The sequence below is a fragment of the Maniola hyperantus genome, chromosome 22 (genome assembly GCF_902806685.2).
Source record: "Maniola hyperantus chromosome 22, iAphHyp1.2, whole genome shotgun sequence".
NCBI lineage: Eukaryota > Metazoa > Arthropoda > Insecta > Lepidoptera > Nymphalidae > Maniola > Maniola hyperantus.
In genome coordinates, this window is record NC_048557.2 from 1,615,342 (window position 1) to 1,639,551 (window position 24,210).

Consider the following 24,210-nt stretch of genomic DNA (forward strand, 5'->3'; position numbering starts at 1 on the left):
AAAGTTTTAGATACTGAAATATAAATTGTAGATTGCACAAAAATGATTGTGCGAATTATGTGTGACGAATTTTTACATGACCGAACAAATAACATTTGAACCTAGTATAAGTTGTTTTGTTTAGATAATTAAGTAATTATAAGTGTCAAGACTTACCGATCCTTTCCTGCCGGGAAAACTGAAGAAAACATCGGGACCGTTCCTGTGCGGCATCTGTCGAAGCACGTTGAGAAGCTTCGCCGAATGTCGTGGCTGAAACAAAACCATCTTATTAACATCAACTGCATTGCAATAGCTAATTATTTTCCTAATCGCATAGTATGAACAAGACACACGTGTAGTTTGCGCTGCAAGTGCTGTGCGCGCCAAACGCAATACAAGATGCACACAATTAGATTAACTACATTAGAATGCCGCAAAAAACGCAGAGTTGTCGGGTGTGCGATGAGTTTTGTAAAGGTCGACGAAACTCACATCAAAAATCGTCCTGTCTCCTCACCGACTTTGCAAGCATTCTGGGTTGCATTCAGTCAGAGTCAGATTTAATTCGCCTATACCTACTATCAGTTCAGTGGAGGCTATACCCTGGCTGATGGTAAGTGACGATGCCGTCTATGATAGGAGCGAGCTAGCCTGGTGAGGGGTAAGTTATGAATCCCGTACCCCTCCCTGACCGGTTTCTACGCAGTATGAACCTGAACGCTAATATATCGCTCAGCGACTAAGTTTTGCCGGTAGGTGTCAACTAATCACAGCCAAAACCTCCCACCAGACCAGACCTGAGCCAATTTGAAATTATAAATTCCCATGATGACTTGGCTAATACAACCCAGCACCTCCTCCATATAAAATTATCACTGTTCCGTAGCGGTTGTCAAATCAAAACCCTTGTATGAAGTCGTAAAATATACCCAAGAGAATACTACATTTTATTCCTCCACCAATTACTAACCTAGTATTACGGGTGGCAATTAAGGAAATTGGTTGTAGGCCATTATGTTTCTTCCGAGGCACTACTTAAGGGGAAATTATACGGGCGTAATGAGTCTCTATTCATTACTATATTGCGGAGTAGAGGTGGAAAAATTGGTTCACTGGAAAGGAATGAGGATCTATTGAGCCAAAATACACATCCCTCTTTTCATTTCTCATTGAAAGTTTAATTGAAAACTCTTTCAGGCAAACTCGTTAGAGCCTTTGCACATGGCGACATTTTAACGCGCAGTTAACGCGTGTTTTACAAAAGCTCGTTGAAAGCTCGTGTAAACTGTATGCAAAGAAGGCTGAAGTGTATTGCGCTCGTTTCAGTTGTGTTATACTTACTCACTTTAACTGCAACTGAAAATGTCGCCGTATCTAAAGATACTAAAGCTAAATAGTAGAATATAATAGAATATAACATAGTTTTATACAAATAAACTTTTACAAGTTCTTTTGAATCGTCAAAATATAATTTAGCACTGATTCAAATTAACTACAATACTTTATATAAACTCATACTAAACAATCGAATGATTTTAAGCTTATTTCGTGGTTTAACGACATATCGTATTGTATAAAACGGGTACATGCCACGAATAATTAGGCAATTTTTAACTGCCGATATTTCGACTCAGTTGCATGAGTCGTGGTCACGACGGGACTGCAGTGCTGCAGTGAGTCGTGACCACGACTCATCCAATTGAGTCGAAATATCGGCATTTAAAAATCGCCTTATTAATCATGGTATGTACCGTTTAATACAATACAATACACAAACGAAATGCGACCGTATCGCTACAATCGCGCGACTAATCGCCGACGAATCTTCATACTTATCCGTATCAAGGGGCGAAAATAACAAACGGATACCTAACCCTTAATATTAAGTAGCTAATACGGTGAGTCATTTTGTAAACGCATGAACTAAAGATCGATTAACAGGACCTAAGTGTCATAATTCAATTTTATCTTTCGTTCGTAAGTTACCCATCCCTATAATTACAAAGATCGGTGTCTAGTGTCTAGGCGCTTGTGTAGATTGCTTATTAAGTAGCGGCAATTCTGACTGTTGTATCATGTTTAATATATTGTGTGTTTATAAGTGTGTCCGGCTCATAATATAACTTGCTTGCTAAACAAAACATGGTCATCAGTACCCTTACTATAAATGCGAAAGTGTGTTTGTTTGTTGGTTTATTGGTTTGTTGATTTGTTGGTTTGTCCTTCAATCACGTCGCAACGGTGCAACGGATTGACGTGATTTTTTGCATGGGTATAGATATAGACCTGGAGAGTGACATAGGCTACTTTTTATCCCGGAAAATCAAAGAGTTCCCATGGGATTTTTAAAACCTAATTACACGCGTACGAAGTAGCGGGCATCAGCTAGTGTCAATCATAAGTCAGGCCTAGTCCTAGTCCTAAACCTAGACCTAGGTCTACTTAATTGTTATTAATTGTTCTTTATCTGTATTATTAATATTTTTCTGTGTTCCTTATATAATTTATGTCAGCACTCAGTAAATAAAGGCAATGAAATTTATGATTTGATATGAAAAGCAAGGTTAAACTCGCAAAGATTCTTTAACCAATCCTGCTTCATACAAGGCCAAGGAGATGCGAGATAAATTCCGCAGCCTCCCCCGCATTGTCTCCTCATGTACTAGGGAAGCAGGAAATAGAAGAGATTGGGTGCAAGAAAGCCCGCTGTCGAAAACATTGCATTCATTGTTGATAAATAATGCAAACAGCTGCTAGTCAGCGTTTATACTACTTTATAGGGGTTTGCAATTCAACAGACGTTTTGCTTGCACCACATATTTACCAACTAGCTTAGGTATTCCTGCGACTTCATCCGCGTGGACTACATAAATTTCAAATTCCTAATTTACCCCCTCAGGAGTTGAATTTTAAAAATCCTTTCTTAGTGGATGTCTACGTCATGTTAGCTATCTGAATATCAATTTTCAGCCCAATTCGTCAAGTAGTTTGATAGATCAGTCAGTTTTTTCTTGTAATTATCACTAAAATAGAAGGAAAATCAAACTTTATTAGATCTTCAATTGTGTAAAACGTAATCCACAAATTTTTAAGATAATTATAATCAAAGTCAATTTTATTTCATGGAATACTTTGAAGTTAAGCAATTAAATGCATTATCTAAGAAAAGTAAGAAGCATTTCTCATTTCAACCATATTATACTGCGGGTAAGTAAACGGGTCGCTGTTTCAAGTTTAATTAGTACGAATGAATGCTCTTTAAATTTGCATCGTTATAAAAGGTAATTAGCCTTCAGGCCGGACAAGCACGGTTACTTTATGTTTATGTTTGCCTGGTCGAGCCAGGCATTTTCCGCTTGTTGTTTTTACTTTTATTTGTCACTAAGTTCTCTTTGTGCAATGTGCAGAATCTGTATCCTACCGTTGTCCACTAAAAAACAGGTCAAGGGCGAGTCGGACTCGCACACGAAGGATTCCGTACCATCGTACAAGACACACCTAACTCTTTTATGCAGAACACTGCAAGTTAATGACGGACTGTACCATCTATTATGTGATGTGTACTAAATGTTAGATGCAAATATACATCGACCTTGCCTTTTAAATAGATAGCGGATTTGTAGAGTATTGTCTCTGTCGTTGATACCGATTAAAACCGTGTCATATAGCCGAAAGCCGAAATATCATTCTAAAGGCCGATGTACATTATTTTCTAACGCGTAGTGTAAATTAACTTGTACATGAACACATTTTAATTTTGTTTGTGAAATAACCACAAATTCACGGTTTCGGATTTTTTCCTTTACTTGTGCTATAAGACCTAGCTACCTACCAAATTTCATGACAACTAACTAAAATTAGGTCAACGGGAAGTAGGTACCCTTTAGGTTTTCTTGACAGAGAAAAGAGATAGACGGACAGACAGACGAACAACAAAGTAATAATTTTTTTCTTTTGAAGTACGGAACCCTAAAAATAAAGCAAATTTTACATTTTTCACAAAAAAAGCTTAATTTGACAAACACCAAAGGAAACCTATGAGATTGCGTCAAAGCTCAATTTTTATAGACGGAGGGTCTCCATCACAACAACCATAAAGAAACTCCTTGTTTGTTATTGAGATCTTGTATGTGACCGATGAAGTTTGTTTGAGACTGACATAGCACATAGCGTTTCTATAAGGCGCTATTCATGAATTATTTAGAGATTTGTGTAGCTACGCACGTGAACAACGTTTACAAACTTTTGCTCACCCTGCACCTTCCTCGCATATTTTTCTTTTAAGTTGTTTTTACATTAAGAGTAAATGTTGCTTTTATCTTACGTACCTATATGAGTTTTCCACCCTATCACGACGCCTTGAGTGTAAAGTTTTCTAACATCTTTGGCGTCATCAAATATTAAGAGAGTCCTCTTACCCATTTGCCGTTGACAGCTTTCATGGCGTTGAACAGCTGCTTGAGCTCCTTCACGGTGACGCTATAGCTCGCCAGCACGCCCAACATTTCTATCAGCAGGTCTGCAGACAAGCAGAAATAATTATTTAATTAAAAAATATCTACACAGTATTCCGAAGAATGCTCTAACGTATCTATAGTAAAATTGTACAAATAAAACATTGATATAAATGACAAGATATGCCCAAGCAAACAAAAAATTTCACGGTTTTGGAACCAAAAAAATCAGCGCCACCTCTTAGATACTAGTGAACGACCCGTTTGAAATCCAGACGTCACTGAGGTTGCATTGGTGCTAAATAAACATTTTAGGGCCAATGAATCGGTGCCATTTTGCTTGTTCAATGGCCCTGTCCTTACGAAGTAATATAATATAAGTCAATAAAATAAAATCATTTTGTTATGTTTGCTGAAAACGTTTAGTTAAAATTGATAATAGGAAATATTTCTGTCCATAAAGTCTCGTGTTGGCTCAAAGCATTCTGAGCCTGAAGGTTCGGCGATTACCAGCTGAAGTGTGAACGCTATTGAATCATGCTAAGATACGTGTACCGAAAAAGACTCAATAGTCGCTAAATCGGTAGTCTTGGCCGCGTATACCAAGTAATCCTGTATAGTAAGTAAACTTTTACGGGAAAGATTCTTCGAGCGCGATGAACCAAAACGTCTCCAAGAGGAATAATTTATTATGTGATAAAAGTTGCACTTGCGTATATAGGTACCTATTATCAATAAATCTGAAACCATAAAAGCTAGATAATGGATAGGTACTTAGTATTTTTAAGAAGTTTACTGAGGACATCGTATTCTGAAAATTTCAGCTTTCTAGCGTCATCCAGACCGAAGCTATGCCGGTTCGAAAATACGACGAAACGCTTCGAGGTACGTAGTGCCCCGTCCTTTAATTTGGCTCGCCCCTGATATCTCCCCAGCCTGCTGCTGACGGCAAAGCTGTATCAATCATTGCTACATTCGCTAAAGTGATATTTTTGATAAAAGAATTAGTGAGAGTGGGCAATAAAAGGGGATGCGAATGCGATTGTCATCGTATAGCTGTTATTTACTGTAATCGAGCCCGAGGAGTTGTTTAAGTTCCTCGTTATTGCTAATAGTTTAATTTAGACGTGTTCATTTATAAGACCCGCTTTAATACTCTTTAGTTGATCTTTTTGATCCAATACGTTAGGTACATATTTATTTGCCACCTAATTATACTATACTTGTTTAGTTACATAACCATACCTCGTATTCAATCACAAATAGACGATAATATAACCAATACTCATAGAATATTCAGTATGACAAATAGCCTACCACAATAATCAATACAAGCAGCATATTATATGAAAACAAGCACTCCCATTACGACTAACACAATAAACGCCCCGGCGATGTGAACCGAATCATTTACATAATACAATCGGCCTCGTTCCGTGCCGTACATATCGCGTTATGTTAAACCCTGTCTGGTAGACTAGCATCAAATGTCAGGATCAGAATTGCTGTAATTAGGGTTCCGTACCTCAAAACGAAAGACGGAACCCTTATAAGATCACTTTGTTGTCTGTCTGTCTGTCTGTCTGTCTGTCAGTCTGTCAAGAAACCTACAGGGTACTTCCCGTTAACCTAGAGTCATGAAATTTGGCAGGTAGGTAGGTCTTATAGCTGACATTCAGGGAAAAATCTGAAACTTTTGAAGTGAAATAACTATATCAAGTGGGGTATCATATGAAAAGTCTTCACCTGTGCATTCTAAAACTGATTTTTGTTTATTTTTATGCATCATAGTTTTTAAACTATCCTGCAAAATGTCGAAAAAATACGACTGTAGTGGGAAAAATCCCGTGGGAAGTGTTTTATTTTCCGGGATAAAAAGTAGCTTATGTCACTTTCCAGGTCTTTATCTATTCCCATGCAAAAATCACGTCAATCCGTTGCAGTGTTGCAACGGGATTGAAGGACAAACAACAAACCAACAAACTAGCAAACCAATAAACCAACAAACTAACAAACCAATAAACCAACAAACCAACAAACCAACAAACAAACACACTTTCGAATTTATAATAAGGGTACTGATATAATAAACCTCACCAAATCGCGGATGACAAACGAGCGAGACTTGTGCGCCACTACACAGATGACCTCCCGGATATCGACGTGGGTGAGATTAGTATAGCCCTCGAACAGCTACGCAATAACAAAGCCCCAGGTGATGACGGTATTACAGCGGAGCTCCTGCGAGCAGGAGGATCTCCGGTTCTAAATAAACTGAAACATCTCTTTAATACCGTTATCACAAATGGTTTAACGCCAAGGGAATGGAGCAGAAGTGTTACCGTACTCTTCTTCAAAAAAGGAGACAAGAGCCTACTTAAAAATTATAGACCTATTTCACTTCTGAGCCATATCTATAAACTGTTTTCGAGGGTTATTACGAATCGTCTCGCTCGAAGACTTGACGAGTTCCAACCTCCGGAACAAGCTGGGTTTCGTAAAGGTTACAGCACCATAGACCACATTCACACGTTACGGCAGATTACGCAGAAGACTCAAGAGTATAATCTCCCTCTGTGTCTAGCGTTTGTGGACTATGAGAAAGCCTTCGACTCCATCGAAACCTGGGCTGTACTGGATTCACTGCAGCGATGCCAAGTCGATTGGCACTACATCCAAGTGTTGAGATCCCTGTATGATGCCGCCACGATGACCGTTCAAGTCCAAGACCAACAGACACAGCCGATTCCCATTCGAAGGGGAGTAAGACAGGGAGATGTCATATCCCCGAAACTCTTTACTTGCGCCCTCGAAGATGTGTTTAAGGTATTGGACTGGAACGGTCGGGGGATAAACATCAATGGCGAATACATCTCACACTTGCGATTTGCAGACGACATAGTTATATTGGCGGAATCGCTGCAAGACCTTGAAGAAATGCTGACCGACCTTAGCTGTTCTTCCAGACGAGTAGGTCTCGGGATGAACGTGGACAAAACGAAAGTCATGTTTAATGGGTACGTTATCCCGAGATCCATCTCTGTCGAAAATGTCAGCATCGAAGTTGTTCAAGAATACAACTACCTAGGACAAGTAATACAACTTGGTAGGAACAACTTCGACAAGGAAGCTGACAGAAGAATACAGCTAGGCTGGGCAGCATTTGGTAAATTGCGTCAAGTCTTCAATTCGTCGATACCCCAAAGCCTAAAGACGAAAGTCTTTAATGAGTGTGTCCTACCTGTGATGACGTATGGCGCTGAGACGTGGACACTGACAGTTGGCCTTGTCCACAAGTTCAAAGTCGCTCAGCGGGCTATGGAGCGGGCTATGTTGGGTATCTCTCTGAGGGACAAAATCCGTAACGAGGAAATCCGTAGAAGAACCAGAGTGACCGACATAGCCCAACGAATTAGCCAGCTGAAGTGGCAGTGGGCAGGCCACGTCTGCCGCAGAACCGATGGCCGATGGGGCAGACGTGTTCTGGAGTGGAGACCGCGTATCAGCAAGCGCAGGGTGGGACGACCTCCAACCCGCTGGACTGACGACCTTAAGAAGATAGCGGGAAGTGGGTGGATGAGGAAGGCGGAGGATCGTGTGTGGTGGCGTGCTCTTGGGAAGGCCTATGTCCAGCAGTGGACGCAAATAGGCTGATTGATTGATTGATACTGATATAATAAGGTTACTGATTGGTATACCTAATGAAAACAAAACACACATGAGACTAAAAGGAAACAAAAAGGACACCGCCGTTAGGCAAATAAAATAAAAGACGCTACCTTGGCTCGTCTCCTCTCCGCACATGCAGGTGTGCGATAAGCCTTAAACTGGGCTTTGAAACATATACTGGTTGGGTGCCGCGAAATTATGCATTCATACCTAATTAATAATTCAAATGTACCAATATTCGGAATGCCGAATCGTAGAACTGATGCTGTGAAGTGGTTAATGGGGTGTAAGATATTCTATGTAACTTGGTTCAACTTAAATTGATATCTTTGAAACTTGGTATACTCGAGTATTAAGTATGAACTTCATCCAAGTTGGATCATTTGCGAATATGATACAATATTGAGATAGTTAATCGTTATCTAGGAAATTTGTGTTTTATCCTTAAATTTCTGTACATATCTATATAGACGTATAAACCACAAATTCACGGTTTTCGGATATATTCGGGTTTTCTATAAGTAATACCTATCTACCTGTCAAATTTCATGATTCTAGGTTTCCTTTTGAGGTACGGAATCCTAAAAATCGCAATTTCTTTTGCGTTTTTAATTTTGAACATATTGTAAAATATACAATCTACATATCCTCGCAGCGTTCGCAGGATCCCTGTCTCAAGAGATGCAAACTATTTCTGTACGAAATAGATGATGTCCACGACTTCATATGTCTCTGAACTCTTTTGATTAGTATGGATTAGCTTAAATAACAAAAAGTATGTCTACGCAGCTAAAACTACGCTAAGCTGAAGTTAGCTTGATTTGTTTGGTCTTTGAAGTTTGTGTGAGCACAACGCCCACGTACCACCGCATTCAGTACCAGGCAATCATGAGGCAACCGGGGTGCATTATTTCACAACAATGGCCGTCATTTGACGTTCGCGGTGCGACGTTGCTCTGCATTCCCTCATAGTTTATTGCATCACGTTCAGACTAAATTAGCGAAATTTGTGCTTGGCGTGAACAATCTACAACTACGTGCATAGCATGAGAAATATTTTGTAAAACGGCCGAAACACATTTTTAAGACGCGACGCGTTTAAAATCAATCAAAATGTTGTATTTTCCATGACACATTTTAATCGGATCTTTTTCTATACGTCACCATACTAGAATGCTTCAATGCTATTGAGATACTTATCTTGGTTAACTACTCGTGACCGGAGCCTCTTAGCCATTAGCAGACGATTCATAATATCTTATTTCCACGTCTAACAAAGTCAGATGACCCTCGTTTATAATACCAAAAAAAAGTTCAAAACCTCTATACTTTTTTTTTGGGTTTGTCACTTTCACGCCGAGGATGTCGTAATTATAAAAAGGACACCGAATTTTCCACCGAAAAGCGTGACCCTACAAGTTCATTAGCAAAATCAACACTTGTCTCAAAAGATGTTTTTCATGTTTTTCAGCTTCTGTAGGTATAAATAAACCTACAGTAATTTATCTTTTCATGGACAGAAATATCAATCTCTGGAATATTTATGATATTTAGTTTGAGCTGTGCGTTGATAGATCAGTCAGTCAGTCAGTCAGTCAGTCACCTTTTCCTTTTATATATTTAGATTTGCGCTAAATTTTGAATGCAGCATAAACTTATTCTATGGCAATATGAATGGTGTAGGTTAAACTAAGTTGTGTGCTAATGAAACGTAAATATCTAGTTATAGTCGACTTAACACGTGAGTAAAGCCGGGTGTGAGAAATGTATAATGGAAAGCACTAACGATAGTTTAAAAACGCTAAAACTTTAAGACTATTTAGTTTGATTAAACTGTTGGTTTCCAAATTAAATTAAATCATCTGTATGTCAAAGGCTTTTTTTTAAACTGTTGTTTATGTTGTAAATCATAAGAATTAGGTAATTGCATTTCCCGAGTCAAAACTTTTCAAATTGTCATCGAGAAAGAATTAAAACTGAATTTTAGAACAATATAAATTTTTCATCAGTTTTTTTTGTTATATCAACAATTATTACAATAATAAACTACGACGTACCTATATTTTGTTGTATAAAATGCAACGGGTGCAACATTAACTACCTACCTACTACCTAGATACTGCACTGCATAGTCATAAATTAAAATAATTCTGTTTACCTACTTTAAAACAGTGTCTGCACTGTTAATTAAAACATTTTAACGCTTGAAACATGTATCATAATTAAAACTAATTGCAGGATTTTGTAGCAAATTATATTATTTACTAGTTCTTTGTTTCTATTTTAGGAAGCAAGCTACGACGTCAAAAGTTTGTTATTTTGTATGTTTTATTTGCTTTTTTTTTAAATAGAGAAAGTGATTACCGCCGCCCATGAACATTTGCAGCACCAGAGGAACTGTCGATGAGTTTCAGAAATTTGTTGGTCCGCCCCATGTAATCCAGTGGGAACACCGCCGATGTTAAATTTTCAAAAAAATCCTTAGCGGGTGTCTACGTCATAATAGCTCTCTGCATGTCATTCAGGCTTCAGCACGATCCGTCCAGTAGTTTGAACTGTGCGTTAGATAGATTAGTCAATCAGTCAGCTTTTCCTTTTATAGATTCCTATATTATACGGATTCCTTAGTTTGATCCCTTTTCGTCGAATATCTTTTGATTTTCTGTCACCCTAGTTCATGTGAGAACAAAATTTAACCCTTCCGACAAACGTTCCTCCGATTTCTGTTTTATGACCTGCGTCTTTTAAAAAGCTTCCATTTTGTGTACGTTCCGTCGTTAAATAAGTTCTTCAAAAAGTGGTGGTATTTAAAATTAAAAACAAAAAACTTGATGTCCTTTCCGCCAAATATTTCCTTTTGTTATTTTGCTCGGCTTCAAAACTTTTTTCGACTCTTTTTGTATTTATTCCCCTGAGAACCTCTTGGCTTGAATTTTATTCACTGGCAAAGTAAGTAGTAGGTTCACATCCAACGCAATTTATTCTCAAGGATACAAGGCGAACATAAAGGCTTAGGGTAAAAAATGAAGAGTCGTCTTTTAACTGTGATCCACCCCTCACAACTTATTCCCAAGATTACAAGGCGAACAGAAACGATCAAGATGAATGGAGGAAACTTGATTAGAAAAGCTCATAACAATATCACAATACATAATATTAGCGTGACAATATTCTTAGAATCCAGGACTTCAGGAAGTACCCTAGAGGTTTTGACACGGTGATGCTCTCAAAAACATCCAATCAATAGAATATTTGCAATAATCGTATCAATATTTTTTTTAATCGAAGATTCAAAATATAAAAAAACACTGATGAACCAACCAGGTTCAATATTCCCAAGAATACCAGGGTGACATTAGACGTCAGAAGTTGTAACGGCAGAAACATCTGGCATATATTGACCCGAAACTTTTTACTGGCATATAAAAAAGTCTATAAAAATCAGGGTCGGCTTCCCTAAAGGGTTAACCTTTTGTCACATGGTTACCGGGACTTCAGCAGATCTGTGAGGAAAGGGAAACCAAAAACAGTATTTTTGATTAATCCCAAAGATTTCCTTTCAAATCTTAAAAAGTCCATGAATCATTAAAACGTCCTTACATTCTTAACTTTCCAAAGTGTTTTACCTTTTTTACATTGATGTGTGGTTTTAGGCATAGCTGTACGAGAGAAGACACCAAAAAATTGCAAGGATGATTAAGTCACCAAGATTATGTTATTATCTATATCTCCTAAAAAATAAAAAAAGTGTTTGGAGGCGCCGGGTATCGATCCCGGTACCTCTCGCATGCTAAGCGAGCGCTCTACCATCTGAGCTACGCCCCCTGTAGTAAAAGGCTTTAAATATTCAATTCCATTGCAATAAGAGCCTTCAATTATCAATTACTAAATAATTCAACACATGCCGTTAGGCCTTTCACAACCGCAGCAAATCATTAAAACAATTCCGACTAAAATAGCCTAGGTATAAAGGTACGGACAGACGTGCTCAAAAAAAGCGTGCTTTTATGCTTGCTTAATGTTAGCATGCTCATGCAACTGTTCACATTTGCCAGCAATAAGCATGCTTAAATAAACTGTAGAGTTATATGTTGTATGTTGTACTGAGTACATGCTAATAAGCAAACCCTGTTCAGACGCGCTCGGAGCACGCTCCCTTCTACCCGCGCCTCAGGTAGCATGCTCGAAAATCAAACGTCGGTTGATTTTTGAGCATGCTCGAAATAAGCATGCTCATTACATTACACACGTGCTACTAATGAGCACTTGCTCAATAAAAGCATGCTTTCGTGCTAGTAATGAGCACGTCTGTCCGTAGCTTTAAGTAAGACGGCCTATTCTGTTCGCGGTTCAGGGCACACATACCTAGATAACTTTTCCGAGCTATGTGTTTTAAGCAATCAAATATTACTTGCTTTAACAGTGAAGGAAAACATCATGAATCATCAGGAATCCTGCATGACTGAGAATTCGCCATAATGTTCTCAAAAGGTGTATTAAGTTTGTCAATCCGAAGTTCGCCAATGGATTGAATATTCTGCATTTTTACAGGAATTTATAGCGAACAGAAATGGGCGTATAGATCTAGACGACTCCAGTCGCGATGAACTGAAAACAAAACCATCAGTCCAGTTGCTGAACAGGAGTCAGGACTTACTGGATTTGGAATGTTGACCTGGAATCAAAATGTAACCATGGTGCCAGAAGCAATTTTAGTAACCCTAGATGGGCTCGGAATGCAACAGAAATAATTCGATCTAGACCCAGCTGATGCCCATAAGCTGTGATAGCCTAGTGGTTAGGGCGTCCGCCTCGTCCGTCTCGTCGGAGGTCGGGGGTTCGATCCCGGGCACGCACCTCTTAACTTTTCGGAGTTATGTGCGTTTTAAGAAATTAAATATCACTCGCTTTAACGGTGAAGGAAAACATCGTGAGGAAACCTGCATGCCTGAGAGTTCTCCATAATGTTCTCAAAGGTGTGTGAAGTCTACCAATCCGCACATGGCCGCACATGGCATGTAGTGAGCCGGCGATGGGTTGATCATGATGAAGATGATGAGACCCAGCTATGTCATAATATTTAGGTACTAGTACTACTATAGGCGATCAAATCAGAAATGAGGAGATCCTTAGGAGAACTAGAGAACCGACGACGTGGGGTCCCAAGGTGCTGGAATGGCGACCTCGCACCAGAAGACTCGCAGTGTTGGAAGAAGAAGAACTGTTTAATATTGCGATTATTTTCAAAACCTTCTTGGGTTCGGAAAAACGAATGAACCGAAGAAAATATGCTTCACCTAGTACACCAACACAAAAAAATAATATTATATGGAAATTGAATAAATGCCCTAATTCCAAAGCGATATTCCTTTACATCATAAAAACATTCCCGTCCTTGCATTATACTCGTACAATAACCGATTTATGTATTTGATCAAAGTGAAAGGCGTATTACGGAGGCAGTTTTAATATATTATTATCTCGCTGTCCTCGCCCAAGGCATATTTGTACCCATGAGATTCACATAAGGGGTAGAGAGGCTATTGGGAATAATTTATCTGCGTGATACAAAAGTGCAGGCACGTCACCCCGTTTCCTAATCCATTGCAAACGTTTGAAGCAATACAGGAACTGTAAGTGCAAATGCTTAGTCGGTTTGTGAGCATCCAGCCCTTGAATAATCAAATCAAATCAAATGTTTAATTCAATATAGGTAATAAATTACACTTTTTGATGGTCGGTTGTTGCATTTGCAAGATGATGATATTATAGTGGTGATAATTTTTACGGGAATTTAAAATAAAGCTACGAGGGTTCCGAACGCGCCCAGGTCTGAGAAGAAGCCCACAACAAACTCTATCAAAAACTGTATGCATTGGGATTTAGATATCATGCATGCACAGATGAAATTACTATCTGATTGGTTCACCTAAGAATACCCAGGCATCCATTCCTACCGTTTATGACATGCTAAGGCTTTTAAGCTGGTTATAAGTAATAAGCAAGGAAAAATGAGCCATGTAGCTACAATTACAAGAGTATGTATTTGTAGCCACATGGCTCATTGTCACTCTGTTCTATCTACCACTTTTAACGTTAGAACACTTTTGTTTTGTACCAACTGCGACCGTGTCTTTATATTATGTAAGTAGATCTTGCAAAAATGGATAAAATTTTGAGTAAATCTATAAACAGGGGGCGTAGCTCAGATGGTAGAGCGCTCGCTTAGCATGCGAGAGGTACCGGGATCGATACCCGGCGCCTCCAATTGACTTTTATCTTAGGAGTCATCCATTAGTGACTTCCTTCACAAACTTGATATTCTGGTAACCATGCGTCAAAAACTTTATGAACCGCCCTTTATAAACTTTTTTGCTGAAAGGAGATGCCGGATGTTGGTTGCCGTCGGGTTCTAACTGAGTTTTGTAATCCTGGTGTTTCTGGGAATGTTCAACTTAATGCCGATTTCACCAACCTCGAGTGACCGAGTTTAACCGAGGAATAAATTGGACGTGATGACAATATTTGTACTGAAATTTGAAAACCAGCCAAAATAGTAAATTTACTCTCGGGTAAGACTTATTTTACGTTGGTGGTCCATGTACTTAGTCGAAAATGAAGAAAAATTTAATTCTTTAGATCTCTTTAACCGCCTCCAATGTTTATTCTACGAAAAGAAATAAGAGCACGCTTTTGAGCTCAAGTTGAAACCTATATTATAGAGATTGAAATAAGAATTTCTTATATTTGCGGTTGTTTAAAATAAGATCTGCTGTGAAAATAGGTCAGAGAAACTGTTCGTAACATCACAGAGAAACTACAAGTAGATCTGCGGATAGAACCCAATTACGCGGAATGTCAGTTCTGCTATAACTTGCAATTGTAAAATTGTATTGTTCCAATGTCGCCTCGCAGCTGCACGAGTTGAGAAGGCTTTAGCGCCACTCTGGCTAAAGCGTAATGTTGTTATCATATTCGAGTTTCATATCACAGGGGGCGTAGCTCAGATGGTAGAGCGCTCGCTTAGCATGCGAGAGGTACCGGGATCGATACCCGGCGCCTCCAATTTTATTTTTGGAAATTCCAACTAGAATTTTTAGAAAGCTCGTTGGTGAATATAATATTGCATACTAATTTTATTATTATAAAAATCGTGTCACAAACTTAAAAGTCCAAAAAGAAAAAGAACGCCAAAAGATAAAGAAATTACGCATGACAGCTGTTGTAAAAGTGTCATCTAAAGATCTTGACCGTTTCTGTTTTCCTTGTAATCCTGGGAATAAGTTGCGAGGGGTGGGATTACAGTTACAAGACATCTTTTTATTTTCATCCTAAACGTTTCTGTTCGCCTTGTATCCTTGAGAATAAATTGCGTAGGATGTGAACTACACACATGCCTGTGAATATTACAAGCCGAGACCTAAAAGTTCTCAGGGGACATCCAAAAAAGTTTTGAAGCCGAGCAGAAACAAAATATGTAAGTGGAAATAGCCTAAAGAATAGTATGTAGACATACTGAAAGGATACTTTTGAGTTTTTGTTTTCATTTTCAAACCTTCTTTCTTAGCTCGATTTATAAAGGTTGAATGAAACAAGTTTTTGAGGCAGATGATAAAATTGAAAAAGCTACGACGGAAGCATGGAAGGGTTAAATGTTTCTCACATATACTGGGATGACAGAAAATCTTAAGATTTTAAGCTAAAAGGGATTATGGGAAGAAACAGGAACACGGGATAGGCAACGAAACGGTTAAGAGGGATTATAAACATGATAAAACGCATTTATTGTAGTTCACAAGGCTACGTAGCAATATAGTAAGTCAGTATAATTTTTCCCTTATTAATTGCTGAAAATAATTCGTTATTCTACTACAAACAAAATTAATAACGATATCATTGCCAGACCGTTGAATACAAAATTATGGCCCAACGCTATTGTCCGCTAATTTAAATATTAACCAGGGGTCTCGCCCCGGGCAATGAGCCTGAAGTTTCAGTGGGTAAGTAATATAAAGTCATTATCAGAGCCCTACGAATAGGTTTTAGGATAGAATATAATACCTACCAGTCATTTAACATTGCTTACTTAATCCATATCCATACTAATATTATAAAAGCGAAAGTGTGTGTCTGTCTGTCTGCCTGTCCGTCTGTCTGTTTGCTAGCCTTTCACGGCCCATCCGTTCAACCGATTTTGACGAAATTTGGTACAGCGACAGCTTGTATGCCGGGCAAGGACATAGGCTACTATTTATCCCGGGAAATCAAAGAGTTCCCACGGGATTTTTAAAAACCTAAATCCATGTGGACGAAGTCGCGGGCATCATCTAGTACCTACATAAAATAAGATTATTCATTTGATTGGACTTTATAACAATATTATTTATTTAATTGTATATATAAAACTATAAACTTCCTTGGTTTTTAACAAGATTAAAGTTGAAAAAGCTAATTTAGCGATTTTAGACACGACTATCAGCCGCCCGCGGCTTCACTTGGCGAAAATTACCGTTTATTCCCTATCCCGCAGAAATTTCGAAAATTCCAGCCTTCTTACTCCTTGTCTATATTTTAAAGAACTCTGCGCACAGCTTTCTATGTCCAAGAGTTTGGGGCTGGCCTGGAGGTTGACATATCACCATGTAATCAAATATGCCTTGTATTGTAGACAATCATCATCATGATCAACCCATTGCCGGTTCACTACAGAGCACGGGTCTCCTCTCAGAGAGAAGGGTTTTGGCCACAGTCTACCACGCTGGCCATGTGCGGAATGGTAGACTTCAGACACCTTTGAGAACATTATGGAGAACTCTCAGGCATGCAGGTTTTCTCACGATGCTTCCTTCAGATATTTAATTACTTAAAACGCACATAACTCCGAAAAGTTAGAGGTGCGTGCGAAGACGGGATCGAACCCCCGACCTCCGATTAGAAGGCGGACGTCCGAACCACTAGGCTATCACAGCTTCGACAATATTATAATGATAAAGTCGGCTCCATGATGAACAGTATAGAAAATTGTATATGGAGCTGGAAAAGCATTTATTTTCCAAAAAAATCTTACAGCATGAAAACAAGGAATGCCTAAAAACTGTCTCCGTCCCTCATTCACTTCGCGAATCCATTGTACTCCGTTTCCGTGATACGCCTCTCCTATGATTATGCCGTCTTTTTATTTTGCCACGACACTTTTTTTTTAAGAAAACCGGGTCACTGTGCTTTAGGGTTTTTAACGGGTCGTATCTGCAGATAGTTAAGTAAAGTACTGTATTTCTAACACAGTTTATTGTTTTTTGTGAGTTGAGCAGAACTCGAAACTCAAACAACTTGAACCGCTAGTTATAAATTATTTATATAACCCGTCCATCGACGACAGGTTTCATTCAAAGAAATTTTTGCTCCTTGGCCTTTTTCTTACTCTCCACACATGTACTAGGTTATAAGAAAGTACAAAGAGCTGGTAAAATAAACAGCTTCGAGCCTATTGAGCTTTAAAATACGCGCAGCTATTTTTTTATTCAGGCATATTTATATGAAGGGAACGCAAGGGTCGAACGAACTAAGTAGGGTACAAATAAAAGGGCGTGTCAATATCACCCATTTATACTAGGCGATTATGAGTACAAGCATGTTGAGGAGAGATGAAGACGTTTTATGAGTATCATGTTGAAATGAGAAGGTGAAATTATTTTGAGACAACAAAAACATCCAAATTACTCTATCACGCTGACAATTTAATACGACTACGATATCATATACATATTATTCATTATACATATTTTTAAGGTTCGAATCATTGAATTTATAATACTTAATCTACATCAGTGGTTTAAATCAAACATTCAAATCAATCAAAATTTGCATTGAATTTACCAGAATTTAAATAGAGAGAAAGATTCAAATAGAAAGTGTGTGTTTGTTGGTTTGTCCTTCAATAACGTTGCAACGAGCAACGGATTGACGTGATTTTTCGCATGGGCGTAGACCTGGAGAGTGACATAGGCTACTTTTTATCCCGGAAAATCTAAGAGTTTACACGCGGGCATCAGCTAGTCTAAAAATATAAAAGAAAAGGATGACTGATTGACTGACGGAGTGAATGACGGACGGATAATTTTTTAAATTTCGAATTATATTTGAATTCTGATTACTGAGTGATTTAGACACACGAATATGATAAGTCTCCAAATACATGAAATAAATACTCACATTACATGCATTTAAGGAGGTATTATCTAAAATACAAGTAAAGCTGGTTACTCACCGGCGACGACGGTCTCCGCTCGCGGCAACCGCTGCAGCACGTGGTGTATCAGACCCACGTCGGTGCAGGCCTGCAGGTTGCGCACGCTCTTGCGCAGGATCGCGATGAAAACCGACCATATCTCCGCCTGCAAACAACACAAATCTTATAAATACTATCTGTCCCGGCTTACTCACGTGTGTAGTCGACGTTAGCCCGACTAGTTTCGAATCTTACTACTCAAATCTTACTACAAAAACCAAAGGCTAAAAAAATCGCCAATCGCCTCAATCAATGAAACTGCTGCGCGATTACGGTAGACTGACAGCTACAATGTCACGATCGCAACCGATGATTGATGCCGGTTTTACGAAATCGACCTGATGTTCAGTAATCGATTTTCAGGTATAGGTGAAGCAAACGTACAGTCCCGGTGCTTATTCACAAGGCACTAGGCTAAATTAATACATTATCGTAGCAAGAATTGCATTATTCCTAAAAGGCCGGCAACGCATCGGCGGTTCCTCTGGTGCTGCAAATGTTCATGGCGGTAATCACTTAACATCAGGTGACCCGCCTGCCCGTTTGCTCGCTATATCTATTAAAAAAAAAAATATGCGAAAAAATTAAATGCCACACAATCGATTTTAAGGTACTGTTTAATAGTTAATTCACGAGGCGGACTGTGTTAGCCCGTAGATACAGCCAGTGTGACAATTATCGCCACCGTTAATCTATGACAGTTATTCGGGATGAACCCGTATTTTTTAAAGTTCAATTAAAAGACCACTTAGCCTACGTCGAAGTAGACTAACCTTAACTCTTAATATGCGGCGTGATCGTCATGTTAAGATCAGCCTGTGTAAACCAAGCTTTATCACTTAGCTTTATCATCATCTTTTCCACTTTTTTAAAATAAAAATAGCGAGCAAACGAGCAGGCCGGTCACCTGATGTTAAGCGATTAGGTACCGCCGCCATTGAATTTTTGCAGCACCAGGAATTTGTTGGTCCGCCCCTTAATAACTCCATGTTGTAATCTAGTGGGAACACCGCCAAAGGGAGTTGATTCAACAGTTAAGCAGGCAACAAAAATGACAGTCACAAAAATCCAGTGGAAGGCTTCAATCATAGGTACTTACTTAGGTACATCACCTAACCATAAAAGTTGCACTGCTAAACAATTCTGTGTTCTAGCCAGAATTATTGTTTACCGTGTAAAGTTGCAAGTTGCAGTCCAAAATTCAACGTGCTAAGAGAAAACTATTTCGTAACTCGTATATTAAAAATATTTCGCAAGCACCGCCCTCGCACTGCAGTCTCTATTAAATGGTAAAGCTCCGAAATTGAAAATATCTGGCTGGATGCTGCCGGCACGGAATATGGAGCAACTATCGCGGTCAGTGGATTATGTTTTAATAAGCCCGCATTGTTTCAAAGGATTTGCACTGTAACTTTCGGTTGGCTGGGATTTCGTGTTAGGCATTCGGAAAACAAAACATCTCGTTTCAGGCAAACAACTTTTGTGCAAAAGCCTTTGTTTTTGTTGAATGTTAATTAAAATTCAGGGGATTTTGGTCTGGTGGGAGGCTTCGGCCGTGGCTAGTTACCGGCAAAGCCGTGCCGCCAAGCGATTTAGCGTTCCGGTACGATGCCGTGTAGAAACCAAAGGGGTATGGGTTTAATAAAAACTGCCAGACCCCTTCCAGGTTAGCCCGCTATCATCTTAGACTGCATCATCACTTACCACCAGGTGAGATTGCAGTCAAGGGCTAACTTGTATCTGAATAAAAAAAAAAAAAAAAAACTGAAAAACTGAAAAATGCGACGTTAAACCATAGATCCCAGTTCCAAATCCGCAAATTTGAATTTTAATCTATCAAAATCCGGTGCGGAAATAATTCCGTAGTGCGCGCAGTTCTATGGTATTTTTAAAAGAAGAGTGAATAGGCATCTTCTGGGTAATCGCGGCCCATCTAAGGCCACATCATCACTTTCAATCAGTTGTGATTGTGGTCAAGCGTTTGCCAATATATATTTTTTAATGTAGTTCTATAGTTCACAGATTTTGCAGGAAAAAACGTACGGAAATTTACCGTCGTGCGTCTTAGATGTGTAAAAACTTTAGAATAAGATCCGACGCATAACTATTAGGTGTACAGGTACAGAGTGCAGCATCTCGTTTGATGATTATACCTAGTCATACTCAAGTTCTGATTTATTAATTAAAATTTACAGTTGAAATTAATATTATTATGCAAGCGAAACATGGCGGAGACTCAGAGAAGAGGCCTGTTCTACACCAAAACTCTTCATTTGAATTGTCATAAAAGGTGCTACGCCTCAGGTGCACTCCACACAAGTGTGCGTTGCGCTTACTAAGCAGACTTAGGGCAAAGAGACGAAAACATCCCCGGAATTTTCACATTTTTGCTTATTTACATTTTTATGTTAGAAATTCAAAAAATCGCACAGAGAATGAACGGCTGAAATTTTTTGCCTCCAAAATTCCACGGATCGGCACTCCAATAGGCACAGATTTAAAAACCGTGAACAATGAAGCACCAAGGCAGCAGAAGCAATGTACAAGTATACCGAGTAGAACAAAGCGGGGCCGTAACGAGGCCGGTTCACGGTTGTAATTACATTACATTCTCGAACAGTTAGTGGAACAATCGCGGCGAAATTGCGCGCGTTAGGCGGATTTACTTACCTTCTAAGAATGTCGGATACGAATTATTTCGAGCAACTTCGGAGCACCTCTCGTTTAACCATTGCAAGGGCTACTCATGGACTGGAATAAATCGCACCGTCTTCGCGTTGTCTTAATACATCTCAAATCGAAAAAACGACTAACCTAAAAAAGGCGATAAAATGAAACCTTATCCAAACGAATTTGGTGAGCTTGCGAGCAGAAGATAGACGTTCAGAATACACTTGATTTAAAATTCAAAACGCGCGGTTCGGTCATCGCAAAGTGCTTTACTTTAAGCAGCCGCGCGGTTCGCAAATCCGCATTACATGGCGTCTAATGAATAATATCAAAACGCTAATGTTTTTCATCCGCGCTGGTTAGCGTTGGCACGGATTCCATTTTGTCTGAACTAACCTTTATTCAATCGGCCAAAATAACTTCAATCATATTTAGGATGTTTACAAGAAGTTCTACAAAGTTTTCTTCGCGATATTTTCTCTCCATTGGGAAAGAGCCCTTAGCAAGATTACTTCCCGGAAGACACTTTTGAAATAAGAATTTTCATAGAACTTAAATAGGAAAAGCGTTTTCATTTCGCATGTACATTTTTAATGTAACTAAAAGCTGGCATTATTATTATTTACTTTAAATAGACTGAAAAGTTTGTTCACAATCTTAGCAGTTCGGATTAAAAATGGGACTACTATCCGTAGAATTTCGACTACGTACGTATGGGTGCAGATGCTTAGACCTAGACCAGACTACGGCGATGCATTGCTGTACGATAGTAGAAGGGTGAAGGAAGAATCAGGTTGAAAAGTCCTACCAGTCCGCATGCAAGTATCGCAAATGCACCCTGCCTTGTTGCGGTGGTTTAGATGATATTTTCGATTTGTAATTTTTATGTTCTAGAATAAGTTTGGTATTTTTGTTTTTTGTAATTTAATAATATATCGCAAATTAATTAATGTAACACAGTAACAATCTTACAATAGTGGAATCCCCAAATGTCCCGAAATCTCGGATTCACATTATCCACAAAGACTTGTGTTAAATACATCGAAGCGCGCGTAATTGCACGAAGGAATGTGATCCCGAATACCGCCCTCCGCAATCCACACCGATTAGGAATGTTCGACATCCTATCTTGATGCGTCGAATTTTCGGTTTTCCGTCGGAATGCGTGTAACCGATAAACCGACACGCACACACATAAAACATACAACTAGCCTATTCCCGCGACGTCATCTGCGTGGACTATACAAATTTCAAACCCCTATTTTACCCACTTAGGGTTTGAACTTTCAAAAAGCCTTTCTTAGCGTATGTGTACGGCATAATAGCTGTCTGCATGTCAAATTTCAGCCCGATCCGTCCAGTAATTTGCGCTGTCCGTTGATATAGATAAGTCAGCCAGTCAGCTTCCTTTTATATAATTTATCCTTTTATTATATACAACTACTAAACTAGATATCATAATAGCCTACCGTAGTCGGGCAAAAACAAATTTTGACGAAAAAGCTTCTTCATTGTAAGCCCACACAAGGGCATCCCTAACGCATATTAATAGTGAGTGATAGATGACTTTGACGTGACGATAAGACGTCCAGTCACCTTATTACTTTTTCAATAACGCCAACTCTGCCTTATACATATAATATAATTTTGTAGCTACCTACGTATTAAGTCGCACATAATACGTCACACATGAATGAATAAGGGCTTTCATATTAGCTAAGACAGCGGAGTTCTGCGAGCGAAAAACGCGCGGAATTGTACTTCAATGGTACTGATTCTGAGCACAACCTAATTTTAGAGTATTTGCATCCTCTTCTTACTAATGTAATATGAAAAGGACAGACGAGTAACTAGCCACAGCCGAATTTTCCCACAAGACCAGACAGATTTAGAAATTATAAAATTCCAAACCGCTGCCGGTAATCGAACCACTCCGCCAGGGAGGTCGTCAAAAAGGGTACTTTTTTTTTTATTTTTTTTTATTCAGATACAGGTTAGCCCTTGACTGCAATCTCACCTGGTGGTAAGTGACGATGCAGTCTAAGATGGTAGCGGGCTAACCTGAAACGGGTATGGCAGTATGGTACAGTACTTGTTTGTTGCAGAAACAAAAACTAATAACAATAACAACCAACGTATCCCATCCCACCCACGCTCTAACATCACGGAGCGTGTCAAGATGACGGATTCTTGTCACGACGTTGTCGTACATCACCCCGCTCTCACCGTGCCAATATTGCTTACCCACGTACTCCCTAACCACTTCTTCACACAAAAAAAATCGGTCAAGTGCGAGTCGGTCTCGCACACGAAGGGTTCCAACTTCCGTATCATCGTACAAGAAATCACACTTTTACATTTTCATGGCAGCAATTTTGAAGTGTTTATTATTTGAAGTTTAAGCGGCAATAGAAATACACATTCTGTGAAAATTTCAGCTCTCTACCTATAACGGTTCACGAGCTCACTGACAGACAGACGGACGGACGGACGGATGGACAAACTTTAAACTTTTAAACTTTAAGGTCGTCACAAATTCTAAGCTGCTCATAATTTAGCCAAAAACTGCAAATTCCGTTTGGCTTCATTTCCGATGTTTGTAGAACGTGGCCGGCGACTCATTTAACAACTTCTGAGGCTAAGCTTGTTGGTGTAATTTGCCATCCGTCGATTACTTATTTTCCTTCTGCAAAATTTCCCTCATAAAGCGTCAACTTAATAAAATCCGATTATCTTTCTCGAAATCTTTAAAATGTTTGAAACTTAATTATGAACAGATTAACAAACCGTTTCAAACCTTTGACGGCGGTATAATTTATAAATTGAACGTAAAATTAAGTGTCACATATAATTAATTTCATATTATACGTGATACGAGCATTAGAGATACGCCAAAAGCAACCAAGCGAAATTTCACACACTTCACAAATTACTGAAATTGTTTCTTAATTATTTGCTTAATTTCACTTACTGATGCAAATCTAATTATAATAATATAAATTGTTTAGTCCACGCGGACAAGTCGCGGGCATGAGCTAGTAAAAATTTAAAAGGATTCCATTCAAGCCCCACCAAAGTCCCTTTTCTTCACATGAGGAGTCCCTTAACCCGTTGTGTTTAATCCTGGCGATACTAGGACCACATATC

General features: G+C 39.0%; 1 protein-coding gene and 3 non-coding genes across 22 annotated transcripts in view; 2 read left to right on the forward strand and 2 right to left on the reverse strand.

Moving 5' to 3' along the window:
* The window catches only part of rg (A kinase anchor protein rugose), a 530,630-nt gene that overhangs the window by 276,221 nt on the left and 230,199 nt on the right, over positions 1-24,210 (reverse strand). For all 19 annotated transcript variants that reach the window (XM_069506123.1, XM_069506120.1, XM_069506125.1 and 16 more), the window contains exons 3-5: positions 18,373-18,499; positions 4,401-4,501; positions 157-252 (exon numbers count right to left, since the gene is read on the reverse strand). In XM_069506123.1, the coding sequence (XP_069362224.1) occupies positions 157-252; positions 4,401-4,501; positions 18,373-18,499 (324 nt within the window). The remainder of the gene's footprint in view (positions 1-156; positions 253-4,400; positions 4,502-18,372; positions 18,500-24,210) is intronic.
* TRNAA-AGC (transfer RNA alanine (anticodon AGC)) lies at positions 11,858-11,930 on the reverse strand. Its single transcript has one exon. It is a non-coding gene; the product is annotated as a tRNA-Ala (tRNA).
* TRNAA-AGC (transfer RNA alanine (anticodon AGC)) lies at positions 14,300-14,372 on the forward strand. The gene has a single exon. It is a non-coding gene; the product is annotated as a tRNA-Ala (tRNA).
* Positions 15,098-15,170, forward strand: TRNAA-AGC (transfer RNA alanine (anticodon AGC)). Its single transcript has one exon. It is a non-coding gene; the product is annotated as a tRNA-Ala (tRNA).